General features: G+C 39.3%; 1 protein-coding gene across 2 annotated transcripts in view; it reads left to right on the top strand.

Annotated features, from left to right (window-relative positions):
* TPK1 (thiamin pyrophosphokinase 1) overlaps positions 1–20635 on the top strand; it is a 350278-nt gene that overhangs the window by 183963 nt on the left and 145680 nt on the right. For both annotated transcript variants that reach the window (XM_060108529.1, XM_060108530.1), the window contains exon 6: positions 439–534. In XM_060108529.1, the coding sequence (XP_059964512.1) occupies positions 439–534 (96 nt within the window). The remainder of the gene's footprint in view (positions 1–438; positions 535–20635) is intronic.

Raw genomic sequence — 20635 nt, 5'->3', positions numbered from 1 at the left:
ATTAGTTCAGTATTAGTTTTTCTGTTGTGTGGGTAAACTTAGGAAGTCTGCTCGAAGAAACTCAAAGTTTTTTAGAAATAGTTTAATTTCAGGTAATTTCTCTGTGAATATATTTTATAATACTTGTACCTGAGTCCTTATGCTAATCTTGAATGTCATCACAGCAGTGATTTTTAAAGACCATTAATGTAGTATAATTTGTACTTTTTTGGGTAAAGTGCTTGTCGTAATCAGGTCGTTATTGTGATAGTCTAACATCATTGCTGAGATGTCTTGTTATGTGAAATAATAAAGATAATGAGAATGATTCTAATGATCAAGGTATAATACAGGCATGATGGGATATGTCTGACACTTCCTCTTTACTTTTATAGCTCTTGATCTTGTTCCTAGGCTGACATCATTACTTATTCCTACCTTTTATCTTATTTAACACAGGGATGTGAAATTATTTCAACTCCTGATCAATACCATACTGACTTTACCAAGTGCCTTGAAGTGCTCCGAAATAAGATAGAAGAAAAAGACCTACAGGTAAGATAGGCGCCTATTTGGTGGTTAAGAGTCTTACACCAAGGATGTGAAAAATCCTGTTTTTACTTATCTGAAATCATTATTTGCTTTTGTGCTGCTTATCTGGATTCCCTTGTCAGGTTTTTTCAGTATATGAATAAATCTGCACTTAGCTGTCAAAACATTAGCACTTGAATCATAGGTCACAGATTCCAGAACCTTACTGTGATGAGGTCCCAAAATGGGTGAAGTGGACCTTGTATAAAGCAAACAAAACTGGCAGCTCATTCTCAGCCTAAAGGGAGTAGCTGCTTTCTATCTCAGGTTGGTTGTTGCCCTGAAAAGCTGTGTGTGTTTGTGTTTGTGTGTTTATATATTATGTAGGCAAGACAAACAAACAACTATGGCCTAGATTTGGCCAACATTGCAAACTCGTATATAAACAAATAAAATATTACTGACTTTTTTTTTAAATGAGAAAAGAGTCTGCTGCTTTGCACGTGTGGACTCTTTAAGGTGTTCAATAGTGATTTTCACATAGCACCCAAGCGTATAATCACATCAATTAGCTAATGCACAAATTTGTATGTTTTTATATTTCACAATTTTTCTGATACTTGTTGAAATGATATGCAGACTTTTTAAAGTCTGTATTCCGTGAAGATCCACGAAATTAAACCTGAAGCAGTGAGTGACAATTGACCATTATTTTCCTGGGAAGGGCAGGAAGGTAAGCTGAGATGCATGATCCAATGTGTCATTTTTAAACTAAGAAAACTAGGAAAACACCTCTGTACATTAGGATGGTTTTCACTGTACAAGTAACAGGAGACGTGTTTCAGCCTTTCCTCAGTAATCGAACGGGGTAGGGCCGAATTCAGACACAGCGCAGTCAGATCTCATGTCTGCTTCTTCCATTGTCTTGGCTCTGCTGTGTAAGCTTTCTCTTCAGTCTGGTTCCCCTGACTGTCTGCAATGGCTGCTTGTAGCCATTTTTTTTACACCGTTACATCTAGAGGGATTGAGGGGCAGGGTCGTCACTTCCCACCGTCATGAGACCTAAGTCCTGAAATCTCTCCATTAACCACCCCTTGGTTTTGGCAAAGGATGATGAGAATAACCTGATTGTCTTGGACTGGAGCAGGTGGGGGGGGTCAATCCACATGTCTCATACAGTCCAACTACAGGGCTAGTACACGTGTGGCGGGATGGCCTAGGCAGTGGAGATGCACCCCTAATAAAAACTCACTCCTTCGCAGAAGTTATGAAAGATTTATTCTAAAGTATATTTATTAAGTTGGGGTAGTAGATCCTTTTCTCCCTTTGAAGGAAAGCCTTGTCAACTATTGTAATTATTGACAAGTAGCTCACTCTGCAAACTCGATAAATGTAACTGAACGAACATTTCTCATCTCTGTTGTAGCTTGAGCTGCACCTAATGTGCTACTTCCAGCAGTCAATTGCGGTAATAATATATTTGTTTAAGGAAAACAGAAGACAACCTATTGAGAGTTATCTGCTTCATCCCGACATAGCTGATGTTGAGTTTCTTGGAAAAAAATTCTAAATCTTCACAACTGTTTCAGTTTTCCTAGTACTTCCACTGAGTATATTGAAAGCTGGGAATGAAATTATGTGAGTGTCATTTGTTGTGTCTAATTGATAGTGTCTCTAATACAGCATTCAGTCATTGAATCTCAAAACAAATCATCGTATCTCAAACTCAACAAGGCCAAAGTCCAGAGAGAGCGTCAAACTAGGGGAGGAGGATAATCAGGTGTATATAATCTGTGAAACAAATAGGACAAAGTCTTGGCCGAGCCAGTGGAGGCCTGGAGCGAGAGGACCTATTAGAGGACTCCTGCATTGGGCAGAAAGGGCCGCACCCTCCTGCTCCCACCGTGCTTAGTCATAGGCTGGAGGCCGCCAGGGACGTGCATGGCCCTGGTGGCAGGCTGTGCTGTGTCATGAAGGGGTTGCCGCTGGGCTGGGTAGCCAGCTGCCCTCCTCTCAGCCCAGTAGCGAGGTCCTTGTGGAGAGAATGGGAGCTGGGCACCTCCGTGGTTGGCATGCTTTGGGTCCAGTGCATTCTCCAGCCTCATCTTGAGTCCCCCCTTTCTCCTTGTTCCCAAAATATGCCAGATTCCCTCCTCTCCTTTGCCTTAAGGTGTTTTTTGTATATATGTTGCCCCCTCTCTCTAGAATGTTGTGAATATATTTTGATTCTTTTTTTGTGTGTGTATTTTTCCTTGTCTTTGCCAAGGCCATGATGGCAGAGTATGCCTGACATCCTCAAGGACGTCCTCTTTCCGCCACCATAGCTCTGGGTTAGGCTCTGCGGCTCTACATTTCTATGCCTCCCTCTTTTCTCCTTTACAATACTCTGAACACTTCTAATAATTGTGTTAATTGTGTATATCTAATTGTTTGCTTAAGGCCTTTCTTCCCAGCTTGACTCTGTAGCCCATTAGGCTGGGATCAGGTCTGTCTTGTTCACGATTGTACGGTAGCCCTGTGCGTATAAGAGATGCTCGGGGAACTCACAGGAGAGCAGGAGATGATGCAGTTAGGGGAGAGGTTTTTTAGAGAAGGCTGAGACATGAGAAACAAATAGAAGTTAGATGGCAAAGGGGAGAAGATGGTGGCCAAGTATGGCAGTCCACAGAGAAGATGGCTAACACTTCAGTGAACCAACAGCAGATCGTTTGAAGAGCTTTACGACAGAGAACAGTGTGGTTACTTGATGTTTGAAGAAGCATGGTTAGGTCAACTGAATTCATTACTAACCAAACCATCCAAATTAGCTCTTGTTCAGACTGAAAAAGATGGTTATGTTAAATCTGAGGACTCTCTCTGTGAGCTTCCACCTGACTTTATGTTTAACCTGGGAGCACAGCATTGTCTTTGGGTTAACATAATAGCAGGAGAAAAGCAAGATTAGAAAGATTGGAAAGGAAAATCATAAAAGATTCCCCTCCACACATTCTCCTACCCTCAAGTGAGATCATCATGAGGGCTTTTACAAATTTCTTTCTAAAATACACATAAACTGTGTCAGAAAATCCTCTATACGTCTCCACCTAATAAATCTTACAAAATTATCATACATTTCTTGTTTTCCACTTACTAAATTATAAATATGAATTTGTATTCAAAGTGTCTATATTTTGTAGTAAGATCTTATCTTTTTAGCATATACTTTAAAATATTAACTGTAGTATAAATGAATTGAATTAAAGTAGTATTTAATATGTTAAGGAACCATACTGTGTAACATATTAGAACTTTACAGAATTTGGATTAGGGTCTGTCATTATCCTAAAGGAGTTTACTGTCTAGAACATGAGGTTAATCATAAAAGAAAAGATTTCCCTAAATTACCTTATTTATTATTTATCTGTTTTAAACCTGCTCCTCCACCACTTTTATTCCTCTGCAAAAAGGTTCTCTGATACGTGTGACTTTTTAATGCTTTGCTTTTATGTTGCTACATTGTTTATCTGTGACTGAGTCATGAATAATAAATTTATCAGGATGCCATCCGATATGACTAAATCTTCAAAGAGCACATATATATTCTGATGCTGTAATACATGTTTGAGATCTAAACCCAGGAATTCAGTGGAAAACATTAAAAGCTATTGCTCCAAGTTTCAAAAAATGTAAGATATACATTGTTTAGGATGAATCAGGAAGAAATCTAGATTATAAGGCCCTAAGAATAATAGGTCTCCTAAAATACAGGTTAGGGTATTTCCTAGAATTATATGGCAATAGAATCAGTTACTTCAGTTTCTGATGTTTTAAACAGACTTTATATTGGGCAAAATTTGGGCAGAAAAGTTGATGTTAATTTCAAGCTGTACATTGTATAGATTTAAACTCATACTAGTTTTATTTGCTAAAACCTCAATACATTTTAGCCCATTTATACCGTTTTTTGTTTTTTTGGTTTTTTGGTTTTTTTGCGGTACGCGGGCCTCTCACTGTTGTGGCCTCTCCCAGTGCAGAGCACAGGCTCTGGACGCGCAGGCTCAGCGGCCATGGCTCACGGGCCCAGCTGCTCCGCGGCATGTGGGATCTTCCCGGACCGGGGCACGAACCTGCGTCCCCTTCATCGGCAGGTGGACTCTCAACCACTGCGCCACCAGGGAAGCCCCTGTGTTATTTTTTTTGTAAGCAGTTTTTTAATCAAATGATGCAGGTTGCTGAGTATTATATAAATAAGAGCAAATGTGTAAGTTTTATACACACAGACAAATATTAATGACTACAAATTAAATATCACATAAAGACTGTAGGATTGGTCAGTTAACCCAAGAGGACAGAGTAGAAAGACCTTGAGTCCACCTCCTCTCAGGGGCACATGAAAATTACAACTATTTACAGAACAACTATCAGAGAAATAGATTGAAACCTACCAGAAAAGACCTTATACAATAAAGCCATAAAGAAGGAACCATAACAAGATGGGTAGGAGGGGCGGAGTCATGGTATAGTCAAGACTCTTACCCCCAGGTGGACGACCCACAAGTGGGAGAATAATTACAGCTACAGAGGTTCTCCCCAAGGAGCAAGGGGTCTGAGCCCTACATCAGGCTCCTCATTCCAGGGATCCTGTGCCCAGAGATGAGCCCCCAAGAGTGTTGGCTTCAACGGTCAGTGGGGCTTACTTTCAGGAGACCAAAAGGACCAAGTGGGGAGATGGAGACTCCACTCTTAAAGGCACCCAGGGGAGAAGTAGTAATTTGAAAGGTGTCTGGGTCAGACCTACCTGATGATCTTGGAGAGTTTTAGACTGTTTATATCTACTGATTATCAGTATTGGGCATGACTGGTTTGTAATGGACTAATGGCTTTTTTATGTTCATACTAAATATCTGTTGCTGCTCATCAAATTTAAGACTGACTCTATCTGATTGGACTCATTACTTTATCAATATAATAAGATATCCCTAGGGTTGCTGGAAGAACTATGATAGTGCTGTGAGAAGTATTTTCCAGGGTACTCTGATGTCTTCAATAAAGTCTGCTCTGATGAGCTGGTATCTCTGGCAAGATTCCAATCTTATCTAAAGCAAAACATAATAAATCTGTTGTGTGTGTACACACGTGTTCTGGAAAGGAATAAATACTGTCTTTACGTTAGAGAAACCTAGCAGATACCACCTTAATCAAGGAATCATAATTAACATCATCAGTGATAATTCATGTTAGTAGTACACGCCCCTCTCTCTAGGTATAGGGTGAGGAGGGCACTTGCCGTGTACTTCCCTGAAACCCATAATCTCAGTTTAATCTATGAAAAAAATCAGAGAAACCCAAATTGAAGATCATTCTACAAAATACCTGACCGCTATTTTCAAGGTCATGAAAGACAAGGAAAGACTGAGAAACGGTCACAGAGCAGAGGAGGTGAGAGAGACATGAAAACTAAATGCAGTGGGGTGAAATGTGAGTAAAGTCCAGAGTTTCATTAGTAGTTGTGCCCCAGTGTCAATCTTAGTTGTGACAAATGTGCCATGTTTATATAAGATGTTAACGTCACTGGGAACTGGGTGAAGTGTGTACTCCCTGAAGTATCTTCACGACTTTTTACTAAATCTCAAGTTATTTGAAAATAAAACATTTATCTGAAAAAGTATGTTCAGTGTTGCAAATATGCTCTAACAGTGGAATGGTGTCGTCTTTCTGTGCCATGACTTATAGTAATATAGACTAAAAAGCAAGTACTACAATCAATAACTTTTTCTGGACTCTCTCAATTTTAAAATGTTTCCTCAAAAAGTTTCAAACTGTAAGACTCTGCTGCATGTTTAGGCAACTATTGTACATGAAATCTATGCCTGCTTGAAAATCTTCACTAGAAATTTGATGGTGTTTAAGCTACATGACAGGCCAGATCCTCTCAACTTTCACAGCTTCCCTAGAGGTCAAAGTATGGCAGGACTCAGTCAAGGATATGATTTGATCAGGACTGGGTCTAGAAGGGGTAACCCTGCTTATTCCTGCATTCCCTCCTGACCTGTCAAAGTCCTGTGGTCTCCATCCCTACCTCCATGTTCTCCCTGGCTCTTCTTATATTGATATCCTGTCATACCTGCCTTTTGCTTTTATCTTGTTTCCCTGGGCTTCAGTTATCATTCTGTGCCATTAACTCTATATCTTATATCTCTAATCCTGAACTCCAAAGCCCTGTTTCTAACCACTAACTGGAAGGCCAGAGGAACTTCATTTCAGTGTAAACCAAAATTCATCATCTTTCTCACAAAATCTCATTTTCTCTTTCTTTTCTGTCTCATTCAGTGGCACTACCATCCATCCACATGGCAGAAACCTGAGAGTAACCTTATAGTTTACTATCCCTGTACCATCCGTCAGTGGCTGGTCACAGTTGCTTTAACTCTACAGGTATCTCCTGTGCCCACTTTGTTCTTTCCAATCTTACTGGTACTATGTTAGTTCAGACCTTTATCATTTCTTACCCGGGTTATTTTACTAGCCTTCTCTTTGCCCCCTTCACTCCATTCCCTTACTAAAATTTATATCCTCTATCTTTTTTTTTTTTTTCTTTGCGGTACGCGGGCCTCTTACTGTTGTGGCCTCTCCCGTTGCGGAGCACAGGCTCCGGACGCGCAGGCTCAGCGGCCATGGCTCACGGGCCCAGCCGCTCCGCGGCTTGTGGGATCTTCCTGGACTGGGGCACGAATCCGCATCCCCTGCATCCGCAGGCGGACTCTCAACCACTGCACCACCAGGGAAGCCCTATATCTTCTATCTTAAATGGACATCTGCTTTAAGTCTTTTCTTTTCTCCCAGTTACTTATTCAGTAAATACTTGTTCAATGAATAAATTTATTTCCAATAACATCAAGGCAGATTCCAAAGGATATCCTGGCAAGCCTTAGCTGGCATGTATCCTCTGTGAAAGAATCTCCTTAGCATTTCCTACTAATTCTCCCACGACACGTGTGACATGTGTCCACATTCCTTACATTGCCTGCTGTCTGTACCAATTGTAGGAATGAATATGCTTATTATGAAAAGAATTAGTCTCCAACACATTGTAATCAGAGGTTAGGTGCTCAGATGCTTGGGTTATGCTGACATTCTTTCAGCTGCATGACTACAGAAAGCTCTTTAACTTCTTTAAGACTCATCTTTCTCATCTGAAAAGTCAGAAGAATAATCTACACGTACCAGCAAGTTACGAGGCAAAGCATTTACTACAATGCCTGCCACATGTAAAGCCCTTCATAAAATTACAATAGTAGCAGTGTGGTATTAACAGTCATATATTTTTGTGCACCTTAGCTCTTATGATCTCATAACATTTTACATAATTTCCTTTGCATAATATATTTATATATTTACAGAAAATAAATATAAATTTTATATAAATAAAATATAAAATACTGTATTTTATAGATATATTTTATAAAATATATTTATATATTCTATTTAATTTTATAAAATATATGTAATATAGTATATGATATTTATTTTATAAAGCATTTACCTTAATATATTTAATTTATAAAAATTATAAATATAAATAAGATCTTTTATAAAATATATATAGTGATCTTTTGCTTTTATAATAAATTTCATGGACCAATATGATATTCGAATTAGATAATGTTTTTAGGAATCAGACTAATTAAAGTTTATAGCCCAGTTTCATGGACTCATCATTTCCTTGTTTTTTTAAGTGAAAATAATTTTTTTTAATTGAGGTATAATTGACGTACAACATTATATTACTTTCAGGTGTAGAGCATAATGATTCAATATTTGTATAAATTGTGAAATCATCACCACAATAAGTCTAGTTAACATTCTAGCATTGTTTGTTTTGGACGTATTCTGATTTTACAAGATTTCTTTTAATATCAGACACTTGAATTAAACAGAGGGCTCCTCCCATGTTGCAGTGTTTCCTAGGGGAGGTCTTCAATGTCCCCTTTTCCCAGGGAACCAGTGAGAATGGGATCTATATGTTTAGTGATGGGATCCCTCAGCGGGCGAGTTGCACAGCCCCGCTGACTGCTGTGTGCCTCGTGCCTGGATGGAGAGAGAAGAGGAGAGGTGTGCTCCGGCTTCCCCCATGCTGCGGGGGACCTTGTGTGCCTTGTGCTCACTGAGGGATGTGTTACCCAAGGAAAGTCACAACTTCACTTCCGCATTCCAAAGGCAGACTTTCTCCCCTTAGGTACACTGGAAGCTACTGGGGATCATCTTCCGATCAGCTTAGCAAACTTTTACGTAGTATGTGTCTGTTAAGACATTATGCTAGGATTTGGTGACCAAATGCATGGCCTCAAATAGACTCCAGTCTAATAGAGGAAACAGATAAATGAGTAACCAGAGAATAATTCAGACTATCATAGCTGCTGTGACTTGCCTTTTCAGGATAGATTCAACTTAAAAAACAGATTGTTTAGTGGCTTCCCTGGTGGCGCAGTGGTTGAGAGTCCACCTGCCGATGCAGGGGACACGGGTTCGTGCCCCGTGCCGGGAGGATCCCACATGCCGCGGAGCAGCTGGGCCCGTGAGCCATGGCCGCTGAGCCTGCACGTCCGGAGCCTGTGCTCTGCAACGGGAGAGGCCACAACAGTGAGAGGCCCGCATACCGCAAAAAAAAAAAAAAAACAGTCCAGTGCATATTCAGAAACCATAGTGTTAATGACCAAGTGTGAAATTTGCAATCAAAATGTCTCTATTCTCCCAGAAGTTGGAAAGGGGTTAATTAACATAAACTATTTATATTGCACCAGATTGCAAAATCTAAGAATTGCACTGCAGTAAGCCTAATAGCCACCTGTTATAAACGGGTCAATAAAAACTGAAGAGAGTTTTATACCACTAAACTTTCAGAAAATAATGCGCCCCAAGTACTACAAATAGCCAAATCCAATCCATCCAGACATGGAAGCCAAGAGTTTCATTTATCATTTTAGACAAGAATATGCAGCTAAGACTTATTTTATGGCTGAAGCAAAAACAAGAAATATTGTTTGGAGAAAACAAATCATGATGATGCAAGATAGGGTAATAGCTATTAAAAAATGATCACAAGTACAGAAGTACTCATATTCTGGGAACAAAGCATCTCTTACCAAAAGTCAGTCAATTGGCAGAGGTTTTGAAAACTGTCTATTTTCAGCTTGCTCAGTGGTGGGAATGAAAGAGGATGAATGAGGGATGAAAGAGGATGTGGGTGTCAGGTTCTGGTACCTCATAACCCATTTTTCACAGAATGGGAGGAATGACTGCTTAGTGCTCTTCCAAATATTCAACTTTAGAAGGGCATCATGTATGTTACAGAAATTTTAGAGTGAAAAATATCTGGTGCTTTTTCAATAGGATGATCAGAAATGCAGATTTGAATTTTTTTCATTCATCTACCAAGCAATCATTTAGCTTCGAATGGACGACATTTACACAAACTGTAATATCCTTTCAAACTCTACTTCCAAATAGCTAGTGGTTTCTGAATATGATATAGGTCATACTTTGAGTTTTAATTTTGCACTAAATACCAGCTGTGTTGACAATGCTGTGCTAGGTATTTTGGGATTTCTAAACCACAAATAATACATCCTTCCATTTCTCAAGACCCCTGATGGTATGAGAGGTTTGGAGACCATAATTACCTCCAGTAGATTTATAATATCCATGCTATTTATACAAACCATGATTTTATGTAACTTTTACTTACTCTTAAATATATTCCTGACTCTTCAAAGAATTCTTTTCAGCAGAGATAATAGAATAAAATCATGTTAAAAAAAACACAAGTATGTGTTTTATTCTATTCAATTCTCCTTGGCACCCACTTTCTGAAATAGAGAAATGTAAATACATGCAAATCTGCTCTTGTCACCACTTTGTGTATTTACATGGAAGGAAAAATAACACATTTCCATATATATATATTATATATATATATATATATATATAATATATATATACCTCTCTGAACTCTCCAGAGAGGTACAGGGACATTATAAGCTCCTAACGGCAGTGAGGGAGTGAGCTGCCTGAGCTTTTATGCTAAAACTTTTACTGGGGGATTATGGCTTCAGTCAGGAGTCTGAGTATAGATCCTTTTCATCACCTTCACAGTTTTCTGTCAAATGCAAACAAGCTTGTATACATTGCTCACTTTTCAGGTATAAATATGTCCCTTCCTCTGCTTTTTTACTTTTTAAGCTTTTCTCTCAATAACACGTTGAAAAACAAGTTTTGTGGTAAACATGTTTATGACGTTTCTTAATAACTTATTTGCAACTTGACAAAGTTGGATGAAAATGCTCTGTCCAAACAAGTTTGTTTGTTTGTTTGTTTTTCTTCGGAGGTGGAGGTAGGCATCTTTGGAAATACTTTACAAGGGAGGGTGGAGAAAGGGGATAGTTCAGACACTGAGGTTTGAAATCTTGTGATGTGTTCTGAGAACTAAAGTATTTCTAGAACATAAATGAGGTGGGAGTGGCAGGTGTAATTTAGGAGTCAGTATAGGAGGAGATTGGACTTTATTTATCTTGTAGGTTCTGGAAAGCCAGTACTGAAACAGAACACTGGCATGATCAGATTTGAGATGCAGAAAGCTTTCTCTCATAATCAGGTAGAAAAATACTTGGTTATAGAAGGCCAGGCAGGAGGCCAGTGGAGTTATCCAGGGGAGAAGGATGATGCCTGAATTAAGGCTGCAGCAGGGAGGATAGAGAACAAATTATTGGAGAAAAATCGGGAGCCTCATTATCTTGCCATTGCAAGAGGCATTATTTCTTTCTCACCCAAACAAGTTTGCATTAAACTGTGACTCATTGGGCCTTGTTGAAATTTAAATGGGATCCCTGTAGTATTGTTTCCACAGGCTGCCAAGATCCAGCCACATATATTCTGTGTTTGTCAGTACAGTATATTCTGATACCATAAAACCTGAGGTCTTTAATTTCTCTGGTGTTTCATTGTATTTCACATCAATCACTGGAATTATTTTATAGGCTTATTAAAACATATTTTGATATTGCTGGGTTGTTGTCCATTTATTGTTTTTCCTCTATCTTGATCCCATGATTTCCTTCATGGCCTGCATTGGGTCTTCCATCTTTAAATGAGAGCATCAAACAATTGGACCAGAGAATTTCACCTTCTGTTTAAGCCTAACTTTTGTACAGTAAAGATCTTTGAAGGTTAAGGGAAGCTTAAGAATAATGTCTAAATTTTTTGAGACCCTAGAGTTTAATTTTGTTAAGTTGGCTATATTAATGTTACTTGTAATTCTCAAAGAGTAGGGTAAACGTGTGTCTTTGTTTACATGGGATAGCCCTGGTTTATGCATGTATTCTTGGTGTAATTATTTATAATGTCCCCCTTTTACTTTCAAGAGTGTCTCAGCTTGTACATTAAATTGTATGGTCACCCTATCAGGGAGAGCCACAAAGAAATTGTCCATTTATGCATCTCCAGAATTCAGTTTATGGAAAGTCAATGCAGTTAAAATATTCTGACAGCCACTGTCCCTGCTGTAGACTTCGTGCATGCTGTATCTAAGTCTTCTTGAGGACAAATGGAGAAAAACATGTCATTTGTTTATCAAAAGGTTTTTACTGCTATAATAGAAAAATGAAATTGCTTCTCCTTTTGGTGTTATATATCCTTAAGCCAGTCTTGTCATGATTCTATTAAGGCAAATAACGCAAAGCCAAGTTTTTCATTTATTCTCTAAACAAAACAGACACAGTTATTATTTAACCTGTTAGAGTGGAAACCAGAGAACCTCACATGGACTGTTAGAAGTGAAAGGGATCTTGAAAACTAGGTTAGGGAATTTAGTCCATCCCTTACCTTTATACATGAGCCACCTAAGTCACAAGGAAGTCATGTATGTGGTTCCATGGCTATTAAGGGAATATACCATACTATAGTCAGGTCTTTAATGTATTAATCCAGGGTTTCAGGGTTCTTTTTTTGCTACACATGATTGCAGATGAAGAGCCAAAAGCAATCTCTGTTCCAGCACTTCCCTTTGCTAACAAAAAGGGTCCATGTAAAATACCCTGACTTGAATGTAAGACATGTATAAAAATCAATTAGAAATTGATTTTTAACATTTTTATATTACAGAATATGGCATAATAGGTATGTTCCTGTGTCATGTGTGCACAAATATATTATTTAAAACATTTTATCCGCAGAGCTAACAGGATTGTAACAACACTTTTTAGAGTTACAGACACTGCATCTTTGATGGATCACAACCGATAGAAAATGTGTTAGTCTCTGAGGGTAGCTTACATTCTTTAGAGAATGGTAGATGTGTTCTAAAATAAACAGATTTGCCCTAGAATGTGTGTGCTCTGTCTCTCAGTGCCCTCTGAAACTCGTGGTCCATCCTTGTTCAAAATCCCCTGTATTCACAATGTCTTTACATCTAATTCCAACAGAAACTGGACTTTTTTCTAAGGACAGCAATTCTCTGCAGCCATAGTAGTGCTGTTGTTTTGTTCTATCATTTCTCCTGCTGCTTTTTCTAGAATGGGCCCCAGAATTAGGGGTGGGTGTCTTCACTACTCTTCGCCATTTCTAGACCTGTGTGGTCCAAAACTCTAGCCACTAGCCACCTGAGCCCTTGAAGTGTAGCTACCCTAAATTGAGATGTGCCATTACTGTAAAGTACACTGAGGATTTTGAAGACCAAGTGGGAAAAAATGTAAAATATCTCAATATTTTTTCCAGCTTTAATGAGATAATTGATGTATAACACTGTGTAAGTTTAAGGTGTACAACGTGATGGTTTAATACACATATATATTGCAGAATGATTACAATGATAAAGTTAGCTAACAAGTCCATCACCTCACATGATTACCTTTGTCTGTTGTGGTGGTGATGAGAACATTTAAGATCTACTCTTAGCAACTTTCAAATATACAATACAGTATTGTTAAGTATAGTCACCATGCTGTCCTTTAGATCTTTGGAACTTACTCATCTTTCAACTGGAAATTTGTACCCTTTGACCAGTATCACCTTACTTTCCCCACAACTGCTGACAACTGACAATATCCTCTCTTTGCATTCAGCTTTTTTAGATTTCACACGTAAGGGAGATCATACAGTGTTTGTCTTTCTTTGTCTGACTTCTCTCACTTAGCATCTCACGTCCTCCAGGTCCATCCATGTTCTCACAAATGGCAGGATTTCCTTCTTTCTTGTGTCTGAAGACTGTTCCATTGCGTGTGTGTATATTTATGTGTGTGAGTATGATACATATATATGAATATATCTCACATATTTTTTTAATCTTCTTTACCCATTTATCTGTTGACAGACACTTTGGTTGTCTGGTTGTTTCCATATCTTGGCTATTGTGAATAATGCTGCAGTGAGCATGGGAGGATGTTCGTGAATATGGAAAGATGATCTTGACTTCTCGTGTGTGTGTGTGTGTGTGTGTGTGTGTGTGTGTGTGTGTACACACTGTTTCTTCTGGGTATATATATACCCAGAAGAAACAGAAGAGAGTTTGATTGCTGGGTCATGTAGAAGTTGTATTTTTAACATTTTGAGGGACCTCCATACTATTTTCATAGTGGCTGCACCAATTTCCATTCTCACCAACAGTGTACAAGGGTTCCCTTTTCTCTATATCCTTATCAACTCTGTTATCTCTTGTCTTTTAAAAAAATTTTATTTTATTGAAGTGTAGTTGATTTACAAGGCTGTGGTCGTATCTACTGTACAACCAAGTGACTTAGTTATATACACACACACACATATATATATATATATATACATTCTTTTTTATATTTTTTTCTGTTACAGTTTATCACAGGACATTGAATATAGTTCCCTATGCTATACAGTAGGATCTTGTCTTTTTGATAATAGTCATTCTAACTAGCATGAGGTGATATCTCATTGTGGTTTTGATTTACATTTCTCTAATGGTTAGTGATGTTGAACATCTTTGCAGGTACCTGTTGGCCATTTGTATATCTTCTCTGAAAAAAATGTCTATTCACATCCTCTGCCCATTTTTTAATTGGGTTGTTTGTTTTTTTGCTACTGTATGAGTTCCTTTTATATTTTGGATATTAACTTCTTATCAGAGAGATGGTTGCAGATATTTTCTCTCATTCCATAGGTTGCCTTTTCATTTTGTTAATTGTTTCTTTTGCTTTGCAGAAGGTTTTTAGATCTGTGCAGTCCCACTTATCTATTTTTGCTTTTTTTTTACTTGTGTTTTTGGTGTCATATCTAAAAAATTGTTGCTAAGACCAATGTCAAGGACCTTTTTCCCTATGTTTTTTTCTAAGAGTTTTATGGTTTAAGTCTTTAATCCATTCCAAATTAATTTTTGTGGGTGGTATGAGATAGGGGTTCAGATCTATTCTTCTGTATATAATTATCTAGTTTTCCCCACACCTCAATATTTTTAATACAGCTTACATGTTAAAATGATATTTTAGATATAGTACATTAAACAATATACATTTTAAAAATTTTACCTCTTTTTACTTTTTTAAATGTAGCCACTAGAAAATTTTAAATTGGATTTGTGTCTCCTATTGTATTCCCATTGGACAGTGCTATTCTATTTGATTCTTCGTTTCTTCTTTTCCCCTAAAAACTCAAGCTCTGAATCTCATGTCATCAGATTCTATCATCCTCATCGTTCATTGCTGTAGTCTTCGTTTGTTATAATCCTGGTCATTTTCCTGCTTGTCTTGATGAAGTTAACATCTAGGTCACCAATAATTTTTTTCAACAATACTGTTTTAATTCATGGTAAATTCCATACACACTTGAATGAACCTTCCAGTACACTGATCTCTTGTTTCCTTAAACTTATCCCCTCTAGTTATGTCGTTTGCCTCTTTACCTCAGTTAATTGTATGAATATACCTAGACCTTGTCTCTACCAAGATTTGTAAACCCTCCATAATCTCTGTTTTATCCATTTGACTCACCCGCTTGCCCCTGACTTCAGCAATTCTTCGACTCCACCAGTACTCTGATCCATTGACCGTGCTCTTTTACTGTCCTTCAACCCTTGTTTTACTTCTCCATTTATTCAACAAATACTTGAGGTACCAACAAGTACGTAATAATGTGCCATGCTGCATTCTAAACACTAGAGACAGAAAAATCTCTGCTATCATTTAATTTTAGTCTAATTAGAGTGACACATAATACGACAAGCTAAAGAAATAAATGATTTAGCATGGGGTTAGATAACAAGAGGTACTAAGGAGAAAATTTAAATCAGGGAATGGGGATATGATCTGTTGGCGTGGAAGAGGGGAAAGTTTTTTTTTTTGTGGTACACGGGCCTCTCACTGTTGTGGCCTCTCCCATTGCAGAGCACAGGCTCCGGACGCGCAGGCTCAGCGGCCATGGCTCACAGGCCCAGCCGCTCCGCAGCATGTGGGATCTTCCCCGACCGGGGCACGAACCCGTGTCCCCTGCATCGGTAGGCGGGCTCTCAACCACTGCGCCACCAGGGAAACCCAAGGGGAAAGTTTTTGATAGATGGTCAATGAAATAAAGAAGCTAGCCATGTGAATATCTGAGGATAATGTATTCTAGGAAGAAAGAACAGCAAACGCAAAGTCCTTGAAGTAGGAAGGACTCTTGTGTCTTCAAGAGATAGAAAGGACTCTTGTGTCTACAAGAGATAGAAAAGAGGAAAGAATTACTATTGGAGCTGAGAGGAGGAAGAGAACGGAAATAGGTGAGACCAGAGAGACACCTGGATATCCAATATTGCAGGCTTTGATGTCTTATTAAGAAAAATCATTAGAAAACCATTGGAGGATTTTGAACAGAAGAGTGTCATAATCTGATTTACATTTTAACAGGATTGTTTTTGATACTGTATTGAGACTAGACTGTGGAGAAATAAGGGCAGAAGCAGAGATCTGTTGGAGGCTATTGCAGTGTTTCCCATGAGACAGAACGTTGGCTCACATCCTCTGATGGATTTTGGTGGCCATGGTTGTGATGAGGTTGTAGGTAGTGAGGAGGGGAGAAATTTTGGATACATACTGAACTTAGAACCAGTGGAATTTCCTGAGAGAATAAATAAGGAGCGTGAGAGAGGAGTCAAGAACGACTCTGGGAGTTTTGGCTTGAGCACCCGACGTGAGGAAGACAGTGGGAGATCCTGATTGAGGGAAAGATCATGGAACCTTGGAGATCTCTATTGGATTCCAAATGCAGATGTCAAGTAAGCAACTGAATATATGCATCTGGAATTGAGGAGAGAGGTCTGGACTGAAGATACACACAGTTAGGCAGTGCTGACATTCATGGTATTTAAAGCTACAAGGCTGCCTGAGAACACCAAGGGAGGGGATGTAATGACAGAATAGAATTAAGGACCTTGCTCTGGACCACTCCAAAGATGTTAAGTTCGTTCCTGAGAAGACACAACCAGTGAGATCAAGGCAGTATGGTTTGCTGGAAGCCCATCTTTCTGGAAGAGACTTCATTCAGGAGGAGGTAAGAATAAACTTGTCAGATGTTGCTGATGGATCGAATAATGTCAGAGCTGAGAACTGACCATTGGGTTTTGCAGTAGGATGTCACTGGTGATAGTTTTTGATGAAGTGATGGGGCTGGCAAAGTTGTCTCTCGTATGTATTACTGTGCTGACCTCTTAACGATCTCCTGGTTTTCTTCTTTGCCTCCACACAGTTTGTTCTCCAGACACCCAGCGTGGTGACTTTTAAAAATATATACATTGTGTCACCCCCCTGCTCAAAATGGCTTTCCACTTAATGCTAATAAAAGTCAGGACTTTACAATGGCTTACCAAGGCTCTATACAGATCTAGCATTTAGATTTTAATGATTCCTCCTACTAATTTCTCATTCATTTCTCACGGCTAGCCTCTTGACATTCTTTGAAAATGCCTGGGGCCCTGTCACTGCTTCAGGGCCTTACTGCAGTCTGTTTTCTGATGGGTCTGGCTCCAGGTGTCTGTACCTGACTGGATCCCTCATCTCCTTCAGGTCTTTGCTGCTCCTCTCTTGCCTTTCTGATGGAGCCTGCCCTGGCTACCTTGTTTGAAGTGGAAGCTCTTCCCAGCCTAGCATTTTTCATCTCTCTTTTCCTGCTCTCATTCCCCTGTAGGACTCGCCATCTTTTCACATCCCAACTAACATACTTATTTTCTATTTTTATTAACTGCATATTGTCCTCCATCTGTTTTTAAAATTAATTTGTTTTTAATTTTTATTTTATATTGGAGTATAGTTGATTAACAATGTTGTGTTAGTTTCACGTGTACAGCAAAGTGATTCAGTTATACGTATGTTGTCCTCCGTTTGAATGTCAATTCCATGAAGGCAGGAGTTTTTGTCTTGTTTACTGATCTATCCTAAGTGTTCAGAATAGTAGCTAACACATGGTAAATGATGGATAAATACTACCCGGGGTAACACATGTGAAATAAGTTATTCTTTTCAAAAGCTACTAACTGTTAGAATCCTTGCCAAGTAGGGAAGTACTGTTTTGTAGGATTTAGATGACGTTAACTCAGCCTAATAATCAGCTTCTTGCCTCTCTGGTTATTTATTCAATTTTCCCTGATTTTCTATGCTTTGGGGAAGCTCAGTAAATGCTTGCTGTCTGCTCTGTCGCACACGCTGCGGCTGGCATCTGTGATTCATAGGCCTCCTCTAGATGGAGAGATATACAAGTACATCAGCAGTCGTAACAAAGTGTAACTTGGTGTGCTGTAAGGAATAATTGGTGGGTTTTGTTGATCAACCTGGTGCAGACACGTGTAGATGCGGAGTTGGCACCAAGGAGAGGCGTATGGAATTAAAGGGCTGTAATGCTCACAGATCCGAGAGAGGAAGGCATGCAGTGGGCCATGCAGGGGCCTCATGGGAGGAGGGCACAGGGTGTGAGCTTAACCAGGCAGGCGGGGAGCCAGCAGAGAGAGAACGAGGACCAATGAGCAAGTGCCTTTTGGGGGGTCTGGGTGGGGACACAAGCAAAAGCTTGAGAGGCTGTCACTGGTGTGTTTGAATGTCACTAGATCAGTCAGAGGAGGGCACAAAGGGGAACTTGTGACAGAGACCATACTATCACCCTGGTGCACCTGGTCCTCTGTGCCAGGTGCTTACAGCCTGTTTGTGGGGATGCTGAGGCATCCAGAAAATATCATGTTTTAAAAATTTACAATACACTGGGTAATGTAAGAAGTAAATGCACAGGGCTTTGGATCCAGATAGAAACGGTATCCTGGCAGTCTGTAAATAGCCTGCTTTCGATTGAACACTCTTTCCCAGGGGCATTGCTGTCCTAAAGGCATAAATCTAGGCTTGTAAAGCCTATGTAAATATACAGGGTTGGTGTCTGTCTTCTTTCTTCTATCTCTGTGAATATCAGATGTCCTACTTATTTTTTCTTTTTTTTTTTTGCGGTACGCGGGCCTCTCACTGTTGTGGCCTCTCCCGTTGCGCAGCACAGGCTCCGGACGCGCAGGCTCAGTGGCCATGGCTCACGGGCCCAGCCGCTCTGTGGCATGTGGGATCTTCCCAGACCGGGGCACGAACCCATGTCCCCTGCATCGGCAGGCGGACTCTCAACCACTGCACCACCAGGGAAGCCCCAGATGTCCTACTTCTAACCAGAGCTAAAGAACTACAGAAACAGCCCTGGGCTGGCTCCAGCCCCCGCTGCAGCTTGCATTGATCCTCTAATGTTTTTAATCAGTCTGGATATAAACACTTCCTGTAGGGAAAATGAGTAGTGATGAGAAGTAATCTCGCTGCTTCTTTATTCTGAAAAATTCAATGACTGGTTTACAGATATTGCTGATTCATCATGATATCCTGGCGTGGAAGATGTGGATTAAGTTTCGGCCTTAAAGGTTATGGGATCCCTCAAGGCTTGGAGTATAGTAATGAAAAATTGAGAACCTAAAAAAAGGATTCCAGAATCTGCATAGTGAATCAACTATTTTATCATCAGGCCTTGGTTCTGATATGAATTTAGGATTATGTAGATAGGACTATGCCATGTGCTTTTTACCAGAGCCTTAGAACTTTCTCTACTTTATATTTCATATATAACTTCTTTTAGCATCTTCTCTTCAATTTAAAGCAAATTGTCTTTAGTTCTTCTGAGGTCCTATATAATTTCTGGGCCTTTTCCCCTCCAGTCTGGAGTGGCTTTACTAATAAGGTTTCCTAAACACGACCAGGAGCAATTACCGGACTTGATAACCCCAAACGAAGGTTTGTAAGTTTCTTCTGAAGACTAAGATGTCCCAGTCTTCACCTGTGTATTAGGTGTATTACTCTTCCTAGAGTGCATGGCCTTTCTCTGCCTCAAATCTAATTCTCGGAGTTCTAGAAAGATCGCCAAAGAAAATATTAGATCCTCTAGATGTGTGGTATACTTGTCTTAAAATATTCTAGCTTTGACCTGAAGCATCTTATTCAAAATAAAAATTCCTATTCTCCCTATACTCTGAAAAGGTCAAAAATAGGAAACTCATTCCAAATTTCTTAATTTTTCTGTGTAGTTTACTTTTTTATGTTTTTATGGAATCCCATTCTGATTTATATATTCCTGTAGTATGGCAATTAACCTCTTTCTTCCTTAGGCTGACTAGTTCTTTCTTGCAGTGTCTTCAGTTTTCATTCATCAAACATTTGAGGTCTTGTACATGTTAGGCACTATGCAGAGGACCAGGGCCACAACCTGTGGGCCAGAGAAGCACAGCCTTTGGCTTTATGGAGCTTAGGCCACTTACTGTTCCTCTAGAGACCGAACAGGTTATACTGGTGCTTGGGTGATATGTTACTCTTCTAAAATCATGCCTTCTTCAGACTAAATGTTATCTGAGCTTTTAAAATGTACTGTTTTAAAACTAAAAGCCAAATACTTCCTATCTAAATAATTTCTATTTTATTCCAGGTAGAGTGATTATAACTGTCACTTTTTATTGTATGTAAGGTTTTCTTATAATAATTTAATTAAGCTCTTCTGCCTTTCCTTTTTCATGATCAGTATACCAGCTTTGACTCTGCTGATGCATCACGAGATCAGCCTGACCAGCAGAAGGAAAGAGACCAGGCAGTGCCTCTTT

This window comes from Mesoplodon densirostris, chromosome 9 (assembly GCF_025265405.1).
Source record: "Mesoplodon densirostris isolate mMesDen1 chromosome 9, mMesDen1 primary haplotype, whole genome shotgun sequence".
Classification (NCBI taxonomy): domain Eukaryota; kingdom Metazoa; phylum Chordata; class Mammalia; order Artiodactyla; family Ziphiidae; genus Mesoplodon; species Mesoplodon densirostris.
The sequence above is the reverse complement of the archived record's forward strand: the minus strand, read 5'-3'. Positions and strand labels throughout refer to the sequence as shown.